The 16560-nt window shown below is 42.0% G+C and overlaps 1 protein-coding gene across 1 annotated transcript in view; it reads left to right on the top strand.

Annotated features, from left to right (window-relative positions):
* Positions 1-878: 878 nt before the first annotated feature.
* Positions 879-16560, top strand: part of LOC103367614 (G protein-coupled receptor kinase 5-like) — a 28184-nt gene continuing 12502 nt past the window's right edge. Inside the window, exon 1 of the mRNA XM_008295698.1 lies at positions 879-1374. Within this exon, the coding sequence (XP_008293920.1) occupies positions 1323-1374 (52 nt within the window). The 5' untranslated portion in view covers positions 879-1322. The remainder of the gene's footprint in view (positions 1375-16560) is intronic.

Below are 16560 nucleotides of genomic sequence, written 5' to 3'. Positions count from 1 at the left end.
GATAGATAGATAGATAGATAGATAGATAGATAGATAGATAGATAGATAGATAGATAGATAGATAGATGAGAAACAATGTACAAAAGATCACGCAATTGTTGTCCAAAGTGTAGAAGAAACAGCAATAAGGTGCCTAAAATTCTGGTAATTACAGAAATGTACAAAAATTGTTGGTACTTACAATAAGGTGCATGTTGGTGGTATTTCCAATTAAAGTAAAATAAGAGTAGAGTTTTATGAGAGTACAGAATACCCTCTTAAGACCTGCCGTCCACATGCGCTCACATAACATTTTGGGTTATATTACCACTGTAGTTAATTCTGCTTAACTGGGGCCTTATACCATGTGTGTGGACACCTACACTAACATCTATGATATTTAGTTTTTATACTTATTAGGTTCCAATAAGACCAAATAGCAAAGAGAATTTTTTTTTTTTAAACGCATATCAGACAAGAGCTTGGGTCTTTAGCAGATACAGTAAGAATTTGCAGTAAAATATTCTGATATACTACAGAGTATTATAGAGTACAAGATGCAATATGAAAAGTAGAACTAATAACAATGTGCATATAGGAGGGGTGTGGTGTGTGGGTCCTGGTGGGCCCAGGGTCATTATGCATTGCACATCACACTATACAATATACCAAGTGCAGTACAAACAATGTGGTGATATCTCTGATCATGTCTTCATTCCTGCAATAAACCACGAGACACTATCACAAGTATCGCACGAGTGTCGGGCTTTTATTTTGCTGACAGCTTGGCTGAGCCTGTGGAGGGCTTCGAACTCGGTGTCTTGACGCAGCTGTAGCGGAGAGGCCCAGCCTATTCTGATTACGCACCAACCGGGGAGGGGGGCCGCGCCGATGTCCTCTCTGGTGCACTCAGCCAACCCCTGCTGTTGTAAGGTAAAGCTGCTGCTATCCTGGCGTACCGTTGAGAAGGATCCCGCTGAAAGAAGCCCGGTTCGCTAGACGTCGGAGCCTCCAGATTCCCTTTCAGTTTCCCCCTTGCAACGGAGAGAGACTTCGCACCCACATTACGCATGGAATGGTTTTGGGGGGATTGGAGTAGAAATGCAGCGCCGCACTTCCAGCCCACAACAAGAACCATGCCCAGCTTACACTGCAAGCAAATCTATGACATCCTGTTTTATCCTTTACGACTTTGATATGAGAGAGATTTGCTCGGATACCGACGAGGAGTGAAGAAGACTGAAACACACCGTACACGCCGATAGGACGCTGTTTTTTTTTTTTTCTTTTTCTTTTTTTTTTCTTGTGTACCGAAAACCCCTTCTGCACTTAGGATTTTTTTGATGGAGCTGGAGAACATAGTAGCCAACACTGTACTGCTAAAAGCGAGAGAGGGTAAGTTGACACACATTGAAGGAGCAAACAGTAAGCAGGCCTGGCTGTGTCACTGCTTTTTTGTTGCGCTCAGTATGCAGAAAAGGTGGGAATAATGATGACGGCAGCCTGCGGACTGTACGCCTCATTACAGCAGGTAAATCCTACAGATGCAACAGAAACACAGTCTTATGCAAGAGAACACGGGCAGCATCAGGTCAGCACCGGGGAGCTGCTCATCTTGTGATCAGGAGAAAGAAAGAAAAAAAAAACTGCCTCCCAGGTTGATTTATCCTCACTGATTTTGACAGATCGTATGCGTTTTCCCACATATGTTAAAAAAAAAAAAAAAAGAAAGAAAAAATAGGGGGGGCGGTCTGCCTCCCACATCCGCTTTCGCTGTCTGTGCAAATGAAAGCGCTCTTTCGCAACATCATGCATGCTGAAGCACACACCGAGAGGCAGGGAATAAACTCCTTTCCACACAGGGAATAAAACGAGTGCAGGCTGGCTGGCGTTGGAGCGGTGATCTGATGACGTGACTGGTGTTGAAATCCGTGTGAGGGCCCTGCAGAGACACACTCACCGGTTATCAGTGTGGAAACAGGCAAAAAAAAAAATAAAAAAAAAAATGTCTGAGAAAGGCCACATGCAGGCTGACAATACGGTCTGAAATACGAGGGTGTCTTTAAAGGCTGCTTTTGAGGAGGACAGGGTCGAGCTGAGGGCAAGGGAGGAAGGCCTGAAGGTAAACTGGGACTCCATGATTGTTTCTCATGAATGGGAATCTTTCAGTGAGAGGTTGTGCAGCCACTTATATTTCACTTTTAAGCACTTTGGTTGCATAATGATGCAGAGTTGTCTTGTATTTCAATGTGGCAGGGTCCCAGATCATTGGATTTGGGGAATGTTTTTGATGTGTAATCGTAAACAGCAAGACGAATTATGAGTCTCCTCTTTGACATAAGCAATGCCCAGTATCATAAACTAAAAAGGAATACATTTTCCTCGCTGTAGCTTGGCCACGCTACAGCTTCCTTAAAGGACCCATATGATGCAAAATCACATTTTCATCAGCGTGTCTTGAGACTCACAAAATATGAGATCGAACATCCCCTTGTTTGTTTACTTTCTTTATAGATGATAAAGTGTAGTTTTGAGCAAGTTGTATTTAAAGCTCCAGACACTGAAACAGCCTGTTTTGAGCAGGGTTTAAAGCCACTGCTATTATAGGTAGAGTGAAGAATCTGTGCACTACTTTGAGCTGAAACTTGAAATATATATTCTGGAAACACGAGTGACTTAAATTCACTTGTCATAAAAAAGTACCATATGGGACCTTTAAAGCCCTCTGGAGGTTTTCAACCCTGTTTTTTTTTTGTGATAAAAACTAGTATGATGAAAACATCCGGCTTCCTTGGAACGCCACACCACATACTTAAGTCGTTTCCGAATAAATCACATCATTTTTTACTAACAGCCCTCTAAATTTAAAGGGATTCAGTTTTGCGGTCTGTCAAACATGCATTCGCTCTCGCAAGTGAAGTAAACACACAAGTTTGGTTGCAGGCAGCGCGTGGTTTCATGTGCTTAACGGTCTCTGTGGAGTTGCAGAAGCAAGACTTTGATCCTCGGAGAGCTTCTTCCATTAATGTTACCAATGATGGCATACTTTTTAAACAAAGGGACGGTCTGCAGAGATGGCAGAGAGTGTTACGTGCGCACTAATGGAGTCATAAAATGGACAGGGAAGCTGACATGCTGTCAAAACGCTTGTGAGGAACGCCTGTGGGTCAGACTGGACATTTGTTTTATGGTAGCAGAGCACGACTGGGCCGGGTGAATCGAGCTTCATGAATTAATAAGAGCAGTTAATGACCCGTGACAGATCTTGCTTGTCACAGCTGCTACATTGGTGCTCATCCAGTCCCTGCCCTGACTGTGTGTGGGAGAGAAAGAAGGGCCTCTTACAAGCACTGGATGAGACGGTTCTTTGAGTTAATAGCTGAAGCACGACTTTCCCAGCAGCTTGATCAATGCCCCTGTAAATGCAGCCGTGTGAGACTGACTCAACAGTTGTGTTAAGATTTGTTGCAGGGCGCACACTGCAACATGTCACAGGTTGTTGTGAGAGCATTATTGGTTGTATCCTTGAACGGTCTGAATCATTAGAGGGTTTGTATTACAGGGATGGGTGCCAAAGGCTGTGCAGATCCCAGTGTGCTGGTGGTAACTCCTCTGCATCTCACTCGTGTGCACGTACAGTTGTCCTCAAATGTATTCATACCCTCCCATTAAAGATGGGAAAAAAAACAGCTGTCACTGAAATAAGTTGAAATTGACAAAAGTAAAAATAAATAAAAATGTTTGACGTTGCTTTGGTTCAACAGAAATATAAAAAACAAACAAAAAAACAAGCATGATGGGACCCGTAAACTAATATGAACAACCCTTTGAGCCAATCACTACAGTCAAGTCAATCAGACTTCTGCACCTGTTGACAGGTATTTTGATTTTGGCCCACTGCTCATCAGCAAAGTGCTCTAATTTGTCTGGGACAGTTTTGTTTTTTTAAATTATTCTTTTCAACCACAACTCAAAAGCAATGTCTTATTTCACTGAAATATAATTAATATTTTTTTTAAAAAAATTTTTATTACTTTTTTCTGTTTCTAGTTATTTGAGTTTTGAATGACTATTGTGAATTTTGCCCTTCCTTTAATAAAAGAGTATGAATACATTTGAGGACGACTGTATGTATGTGTAGAGTACAGTATACTGTACAAACAATTTCACTTTAGGCTGCATGCTAGCAACAGTGAGAGAATGCGAATGGAGCGAATAAAAAGTGTTTATTCCTGTTTGTTTATGCGAGTGCATCCCGAGCCAGAGCCGAACCGAGAGGCAAGCATCCTCTGTCCAAACGCTCCCAGCTACGCACAACAGGAAGGCCCAGTTTACACTGAAGTCTTTGGCTTGTTTATGCCAGCATCCTCACACCTCCCGAATCAGTGAAACAGTGTGAGCGGCAGCAAAGAAATAAAAAAGCTATTGACATCCCCCCCCTCCAGCCGAGCAGACCCAGTGTCAACCTCTGTGGCTCCTCTGTGTCAGCGATGACAGTGCTGCTCTGAGTTTCACTGCCAAGACCCTGTGAATGCTCATCATTGGTTATGAGAACTGAGAGATTATTTTGAGATTAAAATGTGAACTGGGAACTTGGTTAAAAAAAAAAAAACTGTTGGATCAAAGAGGATTTACAATCAATTTGCTGTTGTGTGTTAATCACAGAGTGGAAAAACGACTCATTGTGATTTCCATAGAAAGCGGCTCCGACCATATTGAACCATCTCGTTAAGTGACTGCTGTCTTACATAAAGCGAAATAGTATTATACACTATCAGTTAGATGCAGCCCATAAGCTATTTAATCAAATTGATTGTTACATAACAAACTGAGTGGGCTACTGCCATCCGAGCTCCATCTTCCTGTGGAGCTGCTCTCCGGTCTCTGCGGAAGATACTTTATGGATGATGGGTATGCGGTGAAATGAAACACCCCGATCTCCAGCATGGTCATCTGAGTATCATCTGACAGTCACGGCGCTGTTCGCCATGTCACAGCAGGCAGCGGGAAATGCTGATCTTAAAGGCTGTGGTGTCTGTGTGAGTTTTGTCAGCCGAGGAAATCGGTGGAGGGGGTCATGGCAGATGAAAAAGAGCAAAGGTCCTCGGGCCTGACATGGCTCTTTGTTTCAGTGAGATCTGAGATCAGCTGTGGCTTTTTAATGTTATAGCTGACATACAGTCAGAGTGAGCGTGCAGGTTTAATACCAGGGTACACTGTGGATTTATGCGTGTGTTAGCAGATGAGGGGTGTGGGGGTGAATTCCTTTGTTTAAATGTAACCTGAACTTAGCCACTGTGACGCGAGCAACATCAGCGCAGTAGACCCTGAGCTTATTGTGTGTCTGTGTGTGTGTGTATGTCAGTGTGTGTGTGTGTGTGTGCGCCTCTGTCTGCTTGCCTGCCTCCCCATTCACAACTCTCGCTGGCAGCAGTCGTAGATTCCAAGCCAGGCGAGCGAACGTCATCGGCTGTCCAAGTGAATGAGAGTATGGGGGAAAAACTGCATTGCTGCATCCAGATGCCGTTCTTGAATTGCGGTAACAGAGCCGGGGTATTTAGTTTGGGCGACTAGAGCAAATTCCACTCTGCTGCCTGTGGGCTTTCTCGCTCAGGCTGCTGTGTTTTTGGATGTTGTAGTTACATAAGTAAAAAAAAATTAAAAAATCTAGCAGCGACCACTACAAATTCAGTCTACGGAAGTGCTTCGTACAGTAGACCCAGTTTGTTGAAACATAGAGAACTGCAGTATAATTTAGTAAATTCATTGGGTATCTGATTGCATTATTAAGTATTTAGATGATTGTTTAAAAAACGGAGTAATTTTTTAAGCAAAAATACCCCAGAATTAGTTGCTTACAGCTTCTCCAATTCTTAAATGTAGTTATTTTCTTCGTGTTAAAGCATTGAACTCAAAATCACTGTATTTTGGACTGTGGGTCAAACAAATCAAGACAAACATGGGATGGGTGGTCTTTCCTCCTTGACTAAATGATTAACAAAATAATCGGCAGATTATCTGACAGTGATTATGATGATTAGTTATGGCCCTTGTGTAATTTCATCTTTCAAATCGGAGGTAATTGGTCGGGGACAAAATATCAAGACATCAGTGTATCGTATGACTTCCTTTTGTGATACATTATCAATGCATGGACGGCAAACATCAATATTTTGAATAGAACATGTTGGCACTGTTCACAAATTTCTACAATCAGTTTGACAGGGTCACTACTGATGGGTTAGGGGGTAAGCTAACTAAAATACGGTGAAGACGAAAAAACTCACCACGAAGTATGTTAGGAAGTAAATCCGAGAGCTAATTAATGGAATTACTTGGAAATAAAATTGAAAAATACTGATAAGACATGCACCTTGACAACACAATACAGTGAATAAACGCACAATGTTGGCATTTTGCCATTTTAGGGGTTTGTTTTTTTCCGTTTCACGGATATCTTGATGTATCATAGAGGATTGTCTTGCAGCGTGTTGAGATTGGCTGTATTGTGATGCTATCGTTGGTGTTGTATCATGAGGCTTTCCAGTTGTATTAATTGGTTGTCTTATAGATTGTCTAAATCAAATTTTGTCCTGCAGTACATCAGCAATATATGACTATTATCAAATGTAGGCCTCATTTATGTGTAAAACCTCAAAGGGGAGAATCCAAACGGAAAACGTTGCATATGCACAAACTAAATATGGTGGTATCCAGTCACTTTTTGGGATCCTCCAAGTGCACAAGGTTCATCTGAGTCCCAGATCCAGATTGCAACAAGCTCTGATTGGATTCTGTTGCGTCTGCAGCCAATCCTATCATGTTGTTCTGCCCCATTGCACTCTCAAGGGGATATTTTGATTAGCGCAACCATTACAAGCCAACAGATTAGTCACTCCAAGGAGGTATGCAGGAGATAGCCCAACAGGCATGAGGTATTTGTCTGTACAAGTGATTTGTGTGTGTGTGTGTGCTCAGAACATGCACAGTATCTTTGAGCTCCTGCTGTGGTGGTGGGGGGGCTGAGGTGGGAGTTGTTGCTTCATCGTTTGCAAGTCCAAGCAAGCCGAGGGAGCTGCCATCGCTACTGCAAACAGAATTCTGGAGAAATGAGCTGGGTAACCTGTTTGTTATCCTGTCTGATCCTCTACCTGCCAGCTAATGGTAATGTGAGTATGAATAACATACAGTGGAGTCTTTGTCTCTGTTGTCGCACACAAACTTTCTCTCCTGCTTCCACACAACAAAAACACTTGCCTGGAGTGCTCCTCCCTCAGGACTCCCTCTGAAAGGATGGAGCCATGGAATAATGCTGTCAACTTTTATTGGGTAGAAAGCCTTAATGGAGGGGAGAGTAAAATACACTAGAGGGAAACTGGCCTGCCGTTTCCTCGCTGGGTTCGTCTGAGAGGAAAGAAGCAAGAGACAAGGGAAAAAAAGAACAGGAAAGTCTATTGCAAATAGCTGGGAGGCTGCTCGTAAAACCGCTCTTACATATTTTATGTTTATCTGTTATCTCAAAGGTTGGTTTTTAAAACAATGAAACAGTTTAAACCCCCCGACATGCAAGTTTCAGGAGCACTCAGTCCCCATTAGGCTGAGACACAGTGTGTATTGGCAGGGTTACTATCAGCGAGTGGAAAAAATTCTGTTTTTGTCCATGTATTTGTCGTCCAGATTGAAATATTTCAATAAGTAGATTAAAATTTGGTACAAACATTCATGGTCCCTGTAGGAGGAAGCCTACTTACTTTGGCTGTCCTTTAGTGCGACAATTAAGTAGAGATTTGTGGTACTGAGCAAAATGCCTCGACAACAGAGCAGCGATACAAGTCGGTCACACAGGTTTCAGATTTTGTAGAAGTTCATTCATTTTTCAGTTCATCAGTTTTTGCTGAAAATATTGTGTAGTGCATATTTCTGCAAACTGACAGACCACAGTGTGATGCTGAGTCCCCACGCATGAGCACGGTTATAAGGCTGTTAGCAAGTGCAGCCTGGCAGAGCTGCTCGCATGGCTGCAGACTCTTCACCGTGTCAAGGCACATTCAAGACATTTATATGTGAGCTGCATAAATATATTAAAAGCACAGTTTTTTTTGCATAAAAAATTCAAGAGAAAGTGTTTTTATTTGTACATTTTATTTGCCCTTACATGCAAAGTTTCTCAATAATTAGCAAAGGAAACAAAGACTTTTTCCGCTATAAGCACTGCTAAATGTTAACTACCTTGTGTAGTATTATATATTTTTAGATGCAGTTCACTTTTGAACATGCAGGTAATTTTTACAAAGAAATTATCATTTAACGCAGATATTTTCGGCTCAGTTTCAGTTGTAATTAAGAGGGACTTTTCTGCATCAACAATTTAAGCTGTTTTTTGTTTTTTTTTTAATGTGAGTTACTTCTCTTGGCTTCCCGTCCTCTACCTGCAGTATTAGATGGAGATATAAAGCAAAGACGAAGCAGATGCCCATTTCTCCATCGACAACGCGCCACAAGGCTCGCTGTGTTTTGAGTAGGAGTGTGACTCATTTTTTCTTGAGTGGAAAAATTCAGCTCTCTGGCTCCTACTATCTCTATTGTTATTGCTGCCTCTACCCACACATACAGTATACGTAACTCAGCTGGATGCAACAAGTTCACGCCTGTTCTCCGGGGGCTGTCGAGTGGAATTCTGGGAAATATAGGAGATAATTATCAAAAGTAGAAGTAGATAAGGCGGGCTGAGGGGAAAGTGGATGTAGGGCTAATGTGAATTTTAACAGCTTGTCACTCAAGTGCTCCAGGAATGTACGGAAGATGCAAAACTGATAATAATCTTTTTTTCCCTATGGCCAGACACACAGGTGATTAGTTATGCAGCATTCGTTGTGTCTCGATGTGCTTCCTGCACTTTTCGCTGCTGCCATATCTCTTTAATGGAAGAGCTGATTAATATTTGATGCGTATTAATCAATAACTGTAACTTTTGAACTTTCCTTTCTAATGTCTTCTGCTGGATGAGGAGATAAAATGCGAGCATGCACTTTTTCATGTTGTATGCAGCCACACAAATACGCATTCCAAGGTCAGCTGTTGCAATTAAATGAGGCTGTGTCATTTCCTTAATGTTAAGACAGTTCAATTTAAAGACCAACTAATGGATCTTTTGTGTTTTTAAGAGAAGGAAATAGTCACATGTGTGTGACTATAGGCCCATGTGGCCCACTATAGGTTATTTATGGGAACCTGTGGCCTGAGGATTCTTCAGAGTGCATTCTGAGAGAAAAATAGACCAGTTTATGGCATCTAATATTTTAAAAACATAGTAAATCTCAAACAGAACCTGGGCACTTTCTATAATAGTTAGAAAAGACAAACAAAGTTGCTGCTCAGCAAGCCCAAGTTGCTCCAGAAAAGCAGATAAATGAGGCGAAAGCTTAAACAGCAGCTTTCCTAAAGCAGTTTTCAGCTCAGATAAGGCCGCAACACGACGCACCGTCCAGAGCTTTTTTATTTTATTTTTCCTTTTCTTTCGAGGGATGTTGCCATAGCAGGGACAAAAGAACATGGAATGTCAACAGAGAAGCAGGACGAGGAACAAATGTCTTCGCAAAGAGTGTGTGTGTGTGTGGGTGTGCGTGTGTGTGTAAAAGGAAACTGAGAACAAATAGGGAGGATAGAGACAGCTTGAGAAGGGCAGTGTAATCACTTTAACCTTATTTCCGGGAGTTTCTTTTTTGTGTGTGTGTGTGTGCGTGTGCGTGCGTCCGTGCGTGTGCGTGCGTGTGTGTGTGTACACCCTATCATAACTATCCACATACAGCGCACCATGTGTTCCATCAGTTTGATAAGTCAGCCGCCCTTGCTTTCATTGCGAGCGCTTCCCTCGATGTTTGCTCACTTTGTGATGTAACTGCAGAGTTTTACCGCGGGTGAAATAAAAATCATCCTTCGTGGAGATGTAGGATTACGCCGCCATAATGTTGGCCCTATCAAAACATTTATGAAGGTGAACAAACACTGTAGCACCTCGTCAGAGCATAGGAGCGCCCTATTACAGCTGGCTTCATGTGGACTATGCTCTGTCCTCCTGGATCTTTATGGATGAGCAAACAGCATGTATTACCCAACGTGCCCTGCGCTGTGTGTGGTCCTTTGATCGGACAGCCCGGTGGGTTATATAATTTCAGTCTGTTCAATGTTTCCCCCCCCCTCCCCTGCACATTCCATATTTTATATATTTATAGAACAGGAAACTTGTGGCACCTGACTGTTCCCAGACAGGAAACGTACCCTGCCTTCTGCTTGCTTTTGCGAGATTTCTGCGCTTGCATGCAAGTTTTTCACGCCGAGTGTCTTCCTGCACATGGGTAGTTCACTCCTGAACACACACACACAGAGTCACTCTAGCGACAACTGTCACAGCTCACCAGCTCTGAGGTCACGGACCGGTTTGACCACCTCGGTTTGTATTAACACATTGCTGTTGCCCTTGGGCCGGTCGCTATTTATAGCAGAAATGTTTACAAGGACATAAAGACAGGAAAATAAGCACAGTTGTGTATTTTATCTTTGTGTAAATGGAGCTGTGGGCAACATGCAACACACTGAATTCATGTCTAAATCAATCCTAAACACGTCGCCTCTCGTGCTAAATACAGCCACTTGGTAAGGTCAAGTTTGTTGTTTTCGACTCGGCTCGCTCGGTTGTTGGGACGCAGCTGTATGCTAGTATCAATACTCGCTGATAAGATCGCTCTCCTTTATTGTCTATGACTGATTTTTGAGTTTATGACCCCCCCATTAAGTGTTTTAACACATACACACACACACACACACAGCAGCCAAAAGAATAGTCAAGTGTTTCCAGGTAAGAGGCGTACGTCACAGATGTTTGCTTTGAGCGCGTTTGCAGATGTTCGAGCTGGATCGTCCCGTTGTTATTACTGCGATAACAAGGAATACATGGACAGAGAGGCTCGTTGTGGATGGCAGTGAGGTGGCTGGACACAGGGACCGACATGACATCATGGTGGAACAGGCCAACAAAGAGTGTCTTCCTGCTATAGTCCTCCCCTTCTGCTCAGGTCTGGGCAACGCTTCCCCCGACTTCCTGTGGCATACAGACCACACACACACACACACACACACACTCGCTGCAGTGTGAAGAACAGTGTTTTTACATCTAGAGATAGAAGTGTAAGATAATTCCATTGTAAAATTCAGCATAGCGGTGCATCAAAAGAAGTTTCGGCAAGTAGCAAACCTTGTACAGGGTTTATGACAGTGCTGCTGGTTGGTGTACATGTGACCTAATGCCAACATTTTTATTTTTTTTGCTGCTTGCTACATAAAGAAAACATGTGCAGCTCTTAAAAACTCTGATACAACATAATTTACTTTATGGGATCTTGGACATATGGATTCTTTTTTCTATTTACAAGGGACAGAATTTGTTGACCTCCACTTGTGCGAGGCAGCAGAGACAGGAGAGAAACACTGAAATTGAATATTCAATTGCAAAAAGAAATGGAGTGTTAGTTGTATGGAAATATTTTGGCTACAGACAGGATGACGTTGATCAAAGACCGGCACTTTGTTTTGTTGCCATCACACGAGGCAACACGACTCATTTGTTTGACTACCGAAACCAGGAGCAAAAAAAACTCTGTAAGAGGAGTGCAAAGCCAGATCTGAATGAAATCCAAAGCAGACAAACTATTTTGGATGTCTTTGCCAGTGTTAGACCATCTGAGGAAGGTTAACCAACAGATTTTTTCCTTTTCACAAAACCATCCCAATCATTGTAGAATTATTGTTTCCAAATAGAGCGAGTCAAGTATATCTGGTAAGATTTGCTGTAGTTTTATGTATCACAGAAAAACCATATATCACAATGTCAGTTTTTCCAATGTTGTGCAGCCTAGTATTATATGAGTGTGACCCGTCAGGGTGTCAATGAGTCTAGGGGGGTTCTGTGTACACGGGGGACCAGGACTTTGGTAGTGGATGTTTTGGTTCCTGTGGGTTGCAGGGTGGGGCCTCCGTGGATCAGACTTGTTCTGTTGCATTCTGTGGTGCTTTATCAGATTGTGATCAAGGGGGAATGGAGGCCAGGTCTGCATAACAGCCACATGAATGTCAGAACCCAAGATTTCCAGAAACTGGAAACATCCAGTGTAGTATCTTCCTTCTTTCTTTATTGCTATATCCCTGTTCATACTGTATACTCAAAAACAGCCGTGCAACACTTACACATGGCGTGCTGCACAACCTACAAAAAGTACAATCTGGAAAGGTGTGATTTATTTTCATGCAGCTCCTTTTCTGTCTTTGCAACAGATGGATATCTCGTACTATATCATCAAGATGTTTGTCATAATAAACCGCACACTGCTGAGACGCACTCTTGCAGGGCCCTGAGAAGCAGGAAGAGGATGTTTTAGAGTGACAATGCAAACCTCTCCATTGTCCTTGATATTCTGCTTGTTGTGTATTTACCCCTCATGTTTTGCATACGCACAAGAACACCCACCTCTACCTGCAGCTCTCATGCAAATAAACCCCAAGTATCGAACAGTTGGACACGGCGGGAGAGAAGGAAGAGGGAGACTTAGCAAGAACAAAGGCACTTGTATCACAGTCTGGTGCCGGTTGGCCTCGCTGTGTTGGTACCTCACTGACCACCACAGTGTGACTCAACCGCGAGGCCGACATTTAACAGATCAGACAAAGGAGGTGATGTGAGAATAAGCGCGAGTTGGATAATCAGAAAGGGATAATCAGTTGTTTGTGAACCAGGAGGGGTCGGTGCAGGCAGGAGATGAGTGCGAGGAGTCACAGAAAATCTACCGAAACCTGCCTCACTTTTTTGTTTTGCACTGTGTAGGTGTAGGAGAGAATAGCACATATTCAAAGCACTCCTCTCTTACTGCACTCGTGCTCTCACATCACATTCTGTTGCAGATGTTATTACACACTCTATATGTCAGATGCACAGCGTGACTGTCAGGATGTGGTTTCGGCTGGTTGTCCACAGCGGATCTAAAGTCGAGTTTGGAGTGATGGTGTAAAGGGAGGTGTTTGGGACCGCAGAGATTGTGTGTGTGTGTGAGAGAGCTTCTAACTGGTTAATGGCTTGGATTGTTTTGTGTGTCAACACTTTATGAATATAACCTCACAGCTACGCAGGGACGTTTTTGAATGTGTGGATGGATGGGGCCTGCAGGACTGCCCGAGTCGGTTAAATTGAGCATGAGGACATTACTAGAGAGAGGTCACAGTAGAAACACTGTGTGCGCACAAACACACACAGATGTTTGGGATGCCGGTAACCCCCTGGTGTTGAGCCAGACGGATGTCGTTCCCTCTCTGACCTTATTTTTGCTTCACTTGACATGCCTTGATGATGTCAGAGCTGCTAAGCAGAAACATAAATAAAGGGCGGCGACCACACTGCCCGCATGGAACAAATTAGACTGACAAGTTCCTGTGTGCAACGAGTCCACGGCGCACTGCATATTTCAGCTCATGTGTAAGTGACAGACCATGCGAGAGTGAGAACGGTTTAATAGAGAAAGAAACAAACGGAGGACAAGATGGTTTATGGACGACATTTACAAGCATATTCATACTTTTTAACAGGCCCAGTTTTGTTAAACAGGAACCCAGAGTTACTGATCTGCACATGAAACAAAACACGTGGAAGAAGAAGAAGTATTTTTTCCTGTCTGTTAATACCATGATTTTAAAATGTTATGGCCTTCCTCCATGACTCAGTTTGCCATATCCTTCCAGAATATTTCCCCTCATCAAGCAGATATACAACAACAATGCAACAAAGAGTTTGACCTCCTTTGAACTTACTAAGGGGAAGATTTTCTTTAAGGCCACAGACATGAAACACTGAGACCAAGCAGCAAAGTACTTGTACCATCCAGATGGATGGGTCTATAATAAAACGGTGAACAATTTATGCATGATATTTGCATGTTTTTAGGAGTGGTTGGGCATATTTGCAAATGGTTGTTCTGGTCATTGCACAAACTGGGCGGCCTCTGCTGTTGCTCATAGTCCCTCATAGAAAAAGTCCTGAAGTTGTTTGATGCAGCTTCACAAAATAAATACGCTGACAGTAAGAGATTTCCAGGCAGTTTTATTTGCTATGATAAATATGCTATGAGATGTCGTAATTGAACACCGGGGTTCACTGATTGTGCAGCTCGTATGATCATCTACACCAAACCAAAAACTAGCGCAACAGTGTGTATCAATCTTTTTGAGGTATGAAAACTTCTAATGAAATTATGTTCAGCCAACAAATTACACTGATTTAGGGCAATTATCTTTTTCTCTACAGTCAAAGGTATTTTTTAACTCTAAGTTTTAACTATCTAAAGTTGTCCAGGCACGATAAGATGGAGGAGAGGACTTGAAATCCTGGACTGAAGGTGAACAAAAATGAAGTTATCAAGCCAATTTCATTAAGTTACCTCAACTTAAATTTAGTTTGAAATCAACTATCGAAGTAATTGGAGTTTAAATTACACATAGTAATAAGTTGATGCAATTGCAGACAATATTATGCCATTAAATAATGTTTGCACCTTAAAAAGTTCATCCAAATGGGTAAATTGGGTTTCAATTTATGTGGTAACAATGCATTTAATTATATATGTATTACTGAATTACTTTTTAGAGTGTTTTCCAAACCAAGGGGTTGAAATCCCTCCAAGGAGTCACGAGAGAAACTTGAGGTGTCCTGATGCGAATAACAGGGAACACAAACGTGACAAGAAACCATACACAAGCATTGCTTCATTTCAGTGGTCAAAAACCCAAAAAGGAAGTGAAGCACTGATCAGTAGCGATGTTCTATTTATATACCTATATATATAAAGCTGTAAACTCCTGACCTCATCCAACCCTAAAACAAAGACGGTTGATGGGCCTGAAGCAGTGAATGAGGTCAGTCCCTGGCTGGCAGCAGTAGAGGTGATCATGACAGAAAATCTTCAACAGAATCTGAAAAGAAATAAAAAAAAGAAAGTTTTTTTTTTTTGTTTTTTTTTTTTTACAAGAAGCAGCAGAGGAGCAGAAGGTGATGGCAGGAGAGATGAGTTACAAAAAGCAGGAGGAGGGAGAGAAGATGAAAAATAAATAGGTTTGGAGAGCAGTGAGAAGGAAAGAAAACAGGACACAGAGAGAAAAAGAAGGAACTACATTATTTGTGGTTGTCTCAGCATTGTGTAGAAGTTGAATGCATGGGTGGAGCGCCGACGTTGGGTACAATTATTTGACATGACGTTGACCCTTCACAGGAAATCTATGCCATTTGGTGGACGCTTTTATCCACAAACACTTTACAGTAGCACAAGCGCATTCATTTTTAGCTTGGTGCCCCCCCTCCCCATGGGGAATGACCTTCTCCACTCAGTGTACTGTTGTGCTTTTTGGCAGACGTTATGTTTTTATTAAAGGAGATTAAAATACTGGACCACACAGCAAAGTGTGCTGACGTTTTATTGGAGGAGCATAACTTTACTTATTAACAGTTTTCACGGAACAACTGGTGCTTAAATAAGGAAGTGTTTCTGTTTATAGCTTGCTTGGTCTACAGTAATGCTGATGAGGAGCAGATGCTGGAAGTTAATGATTCTCTTAGAGGATATTTTAACTTGAGTTATTAATACACTCATGCGTTGTGTTTGTATGTGGTGATATGAGTATTATTCTGTGTACGTGAGCTTTGGTGACTTGAGATCCCATAACGAAAGAAGAAGAAAAAACAAACCCGAAGTTATAATAAGACTGCCAAAAAGCCTGTAATATCCTTTTTGTGAATCAAATTTGTGGAGGAAAGGCCTAAAAAGTATGTTATGTGCTCAAACATATATTTAATCTGCTGTTTTCTACCTGTCTGTGACATCAAATATACACTGTTTGGAAAAAAGTGCACTTTGAATGGCAGGTCTAATATCTAGCTGCCTTCATGCTTGCATTTAAAGATTTAAAGATATTGTGCTTTTTCGTTTTTCCCCAAACTAGTGTGTTACATAGTGTTTTTTGTGGATGTAAAAAAGTCTGCAAACTTACGTAACCAACATGAGCTCACTTTCTTTGTGCCAGCTGACCAACCAGAGCAGCTTGTCAGGAAGGGGGTCTTAAAGAGACAGGAGCTAAAACAAAGCATTTTCAAGTTTCAGGGTGAGATGAGGTGCTGCAGCAAGGTACAGTGAGAGAAAAATAATGTTGTTTTGAACATTAAAGCATATAAACACATTCTTGTGCAGCCCAAAATGTAAACTCAAAAACATGTACATGTGCATGATATGGGGTCTTTAATAACGGTGGCCGTCATTCTGGCTCCCCTTTTAACTGGTTGTTGCAGCTTTTTGTTCCACTTTGAGAATTTGACACGAGAAAGATCCAATACTGAAACATATTCAATAACTGTTATGCAACAGCTTCACTGTAACATGATATCATTATGAGTATTAAAAGAGGCCTGCTCTGCCTAACGTCACACCTAAACATACTAATTTGAGACTTTAATCGTCATATTGTTGAGTGTAATTTACATTTTTAGTCTAAGCA

The sequence above is a fragment of the Stegastes partitus genome, unplaced genomic scaffold, assembly GCF_000690725.1.
Source record: "Stegastes partitus isolate 25-593 unplaced genomic scaffold, Stegastes_partitus-1.0.2 Scaffold1072, whole genome shotgun sequence".
Lineage (NCBI taxonomy): Eukaryota > Metazoa > Chordata > Actinopteri > Pomacentridae > Stegastes > Stegastes partitus.
Note: the sequence above shows the minus strand (reverse complement) of the source record. Positions and strands in the feature narration are given on the sequence as shown.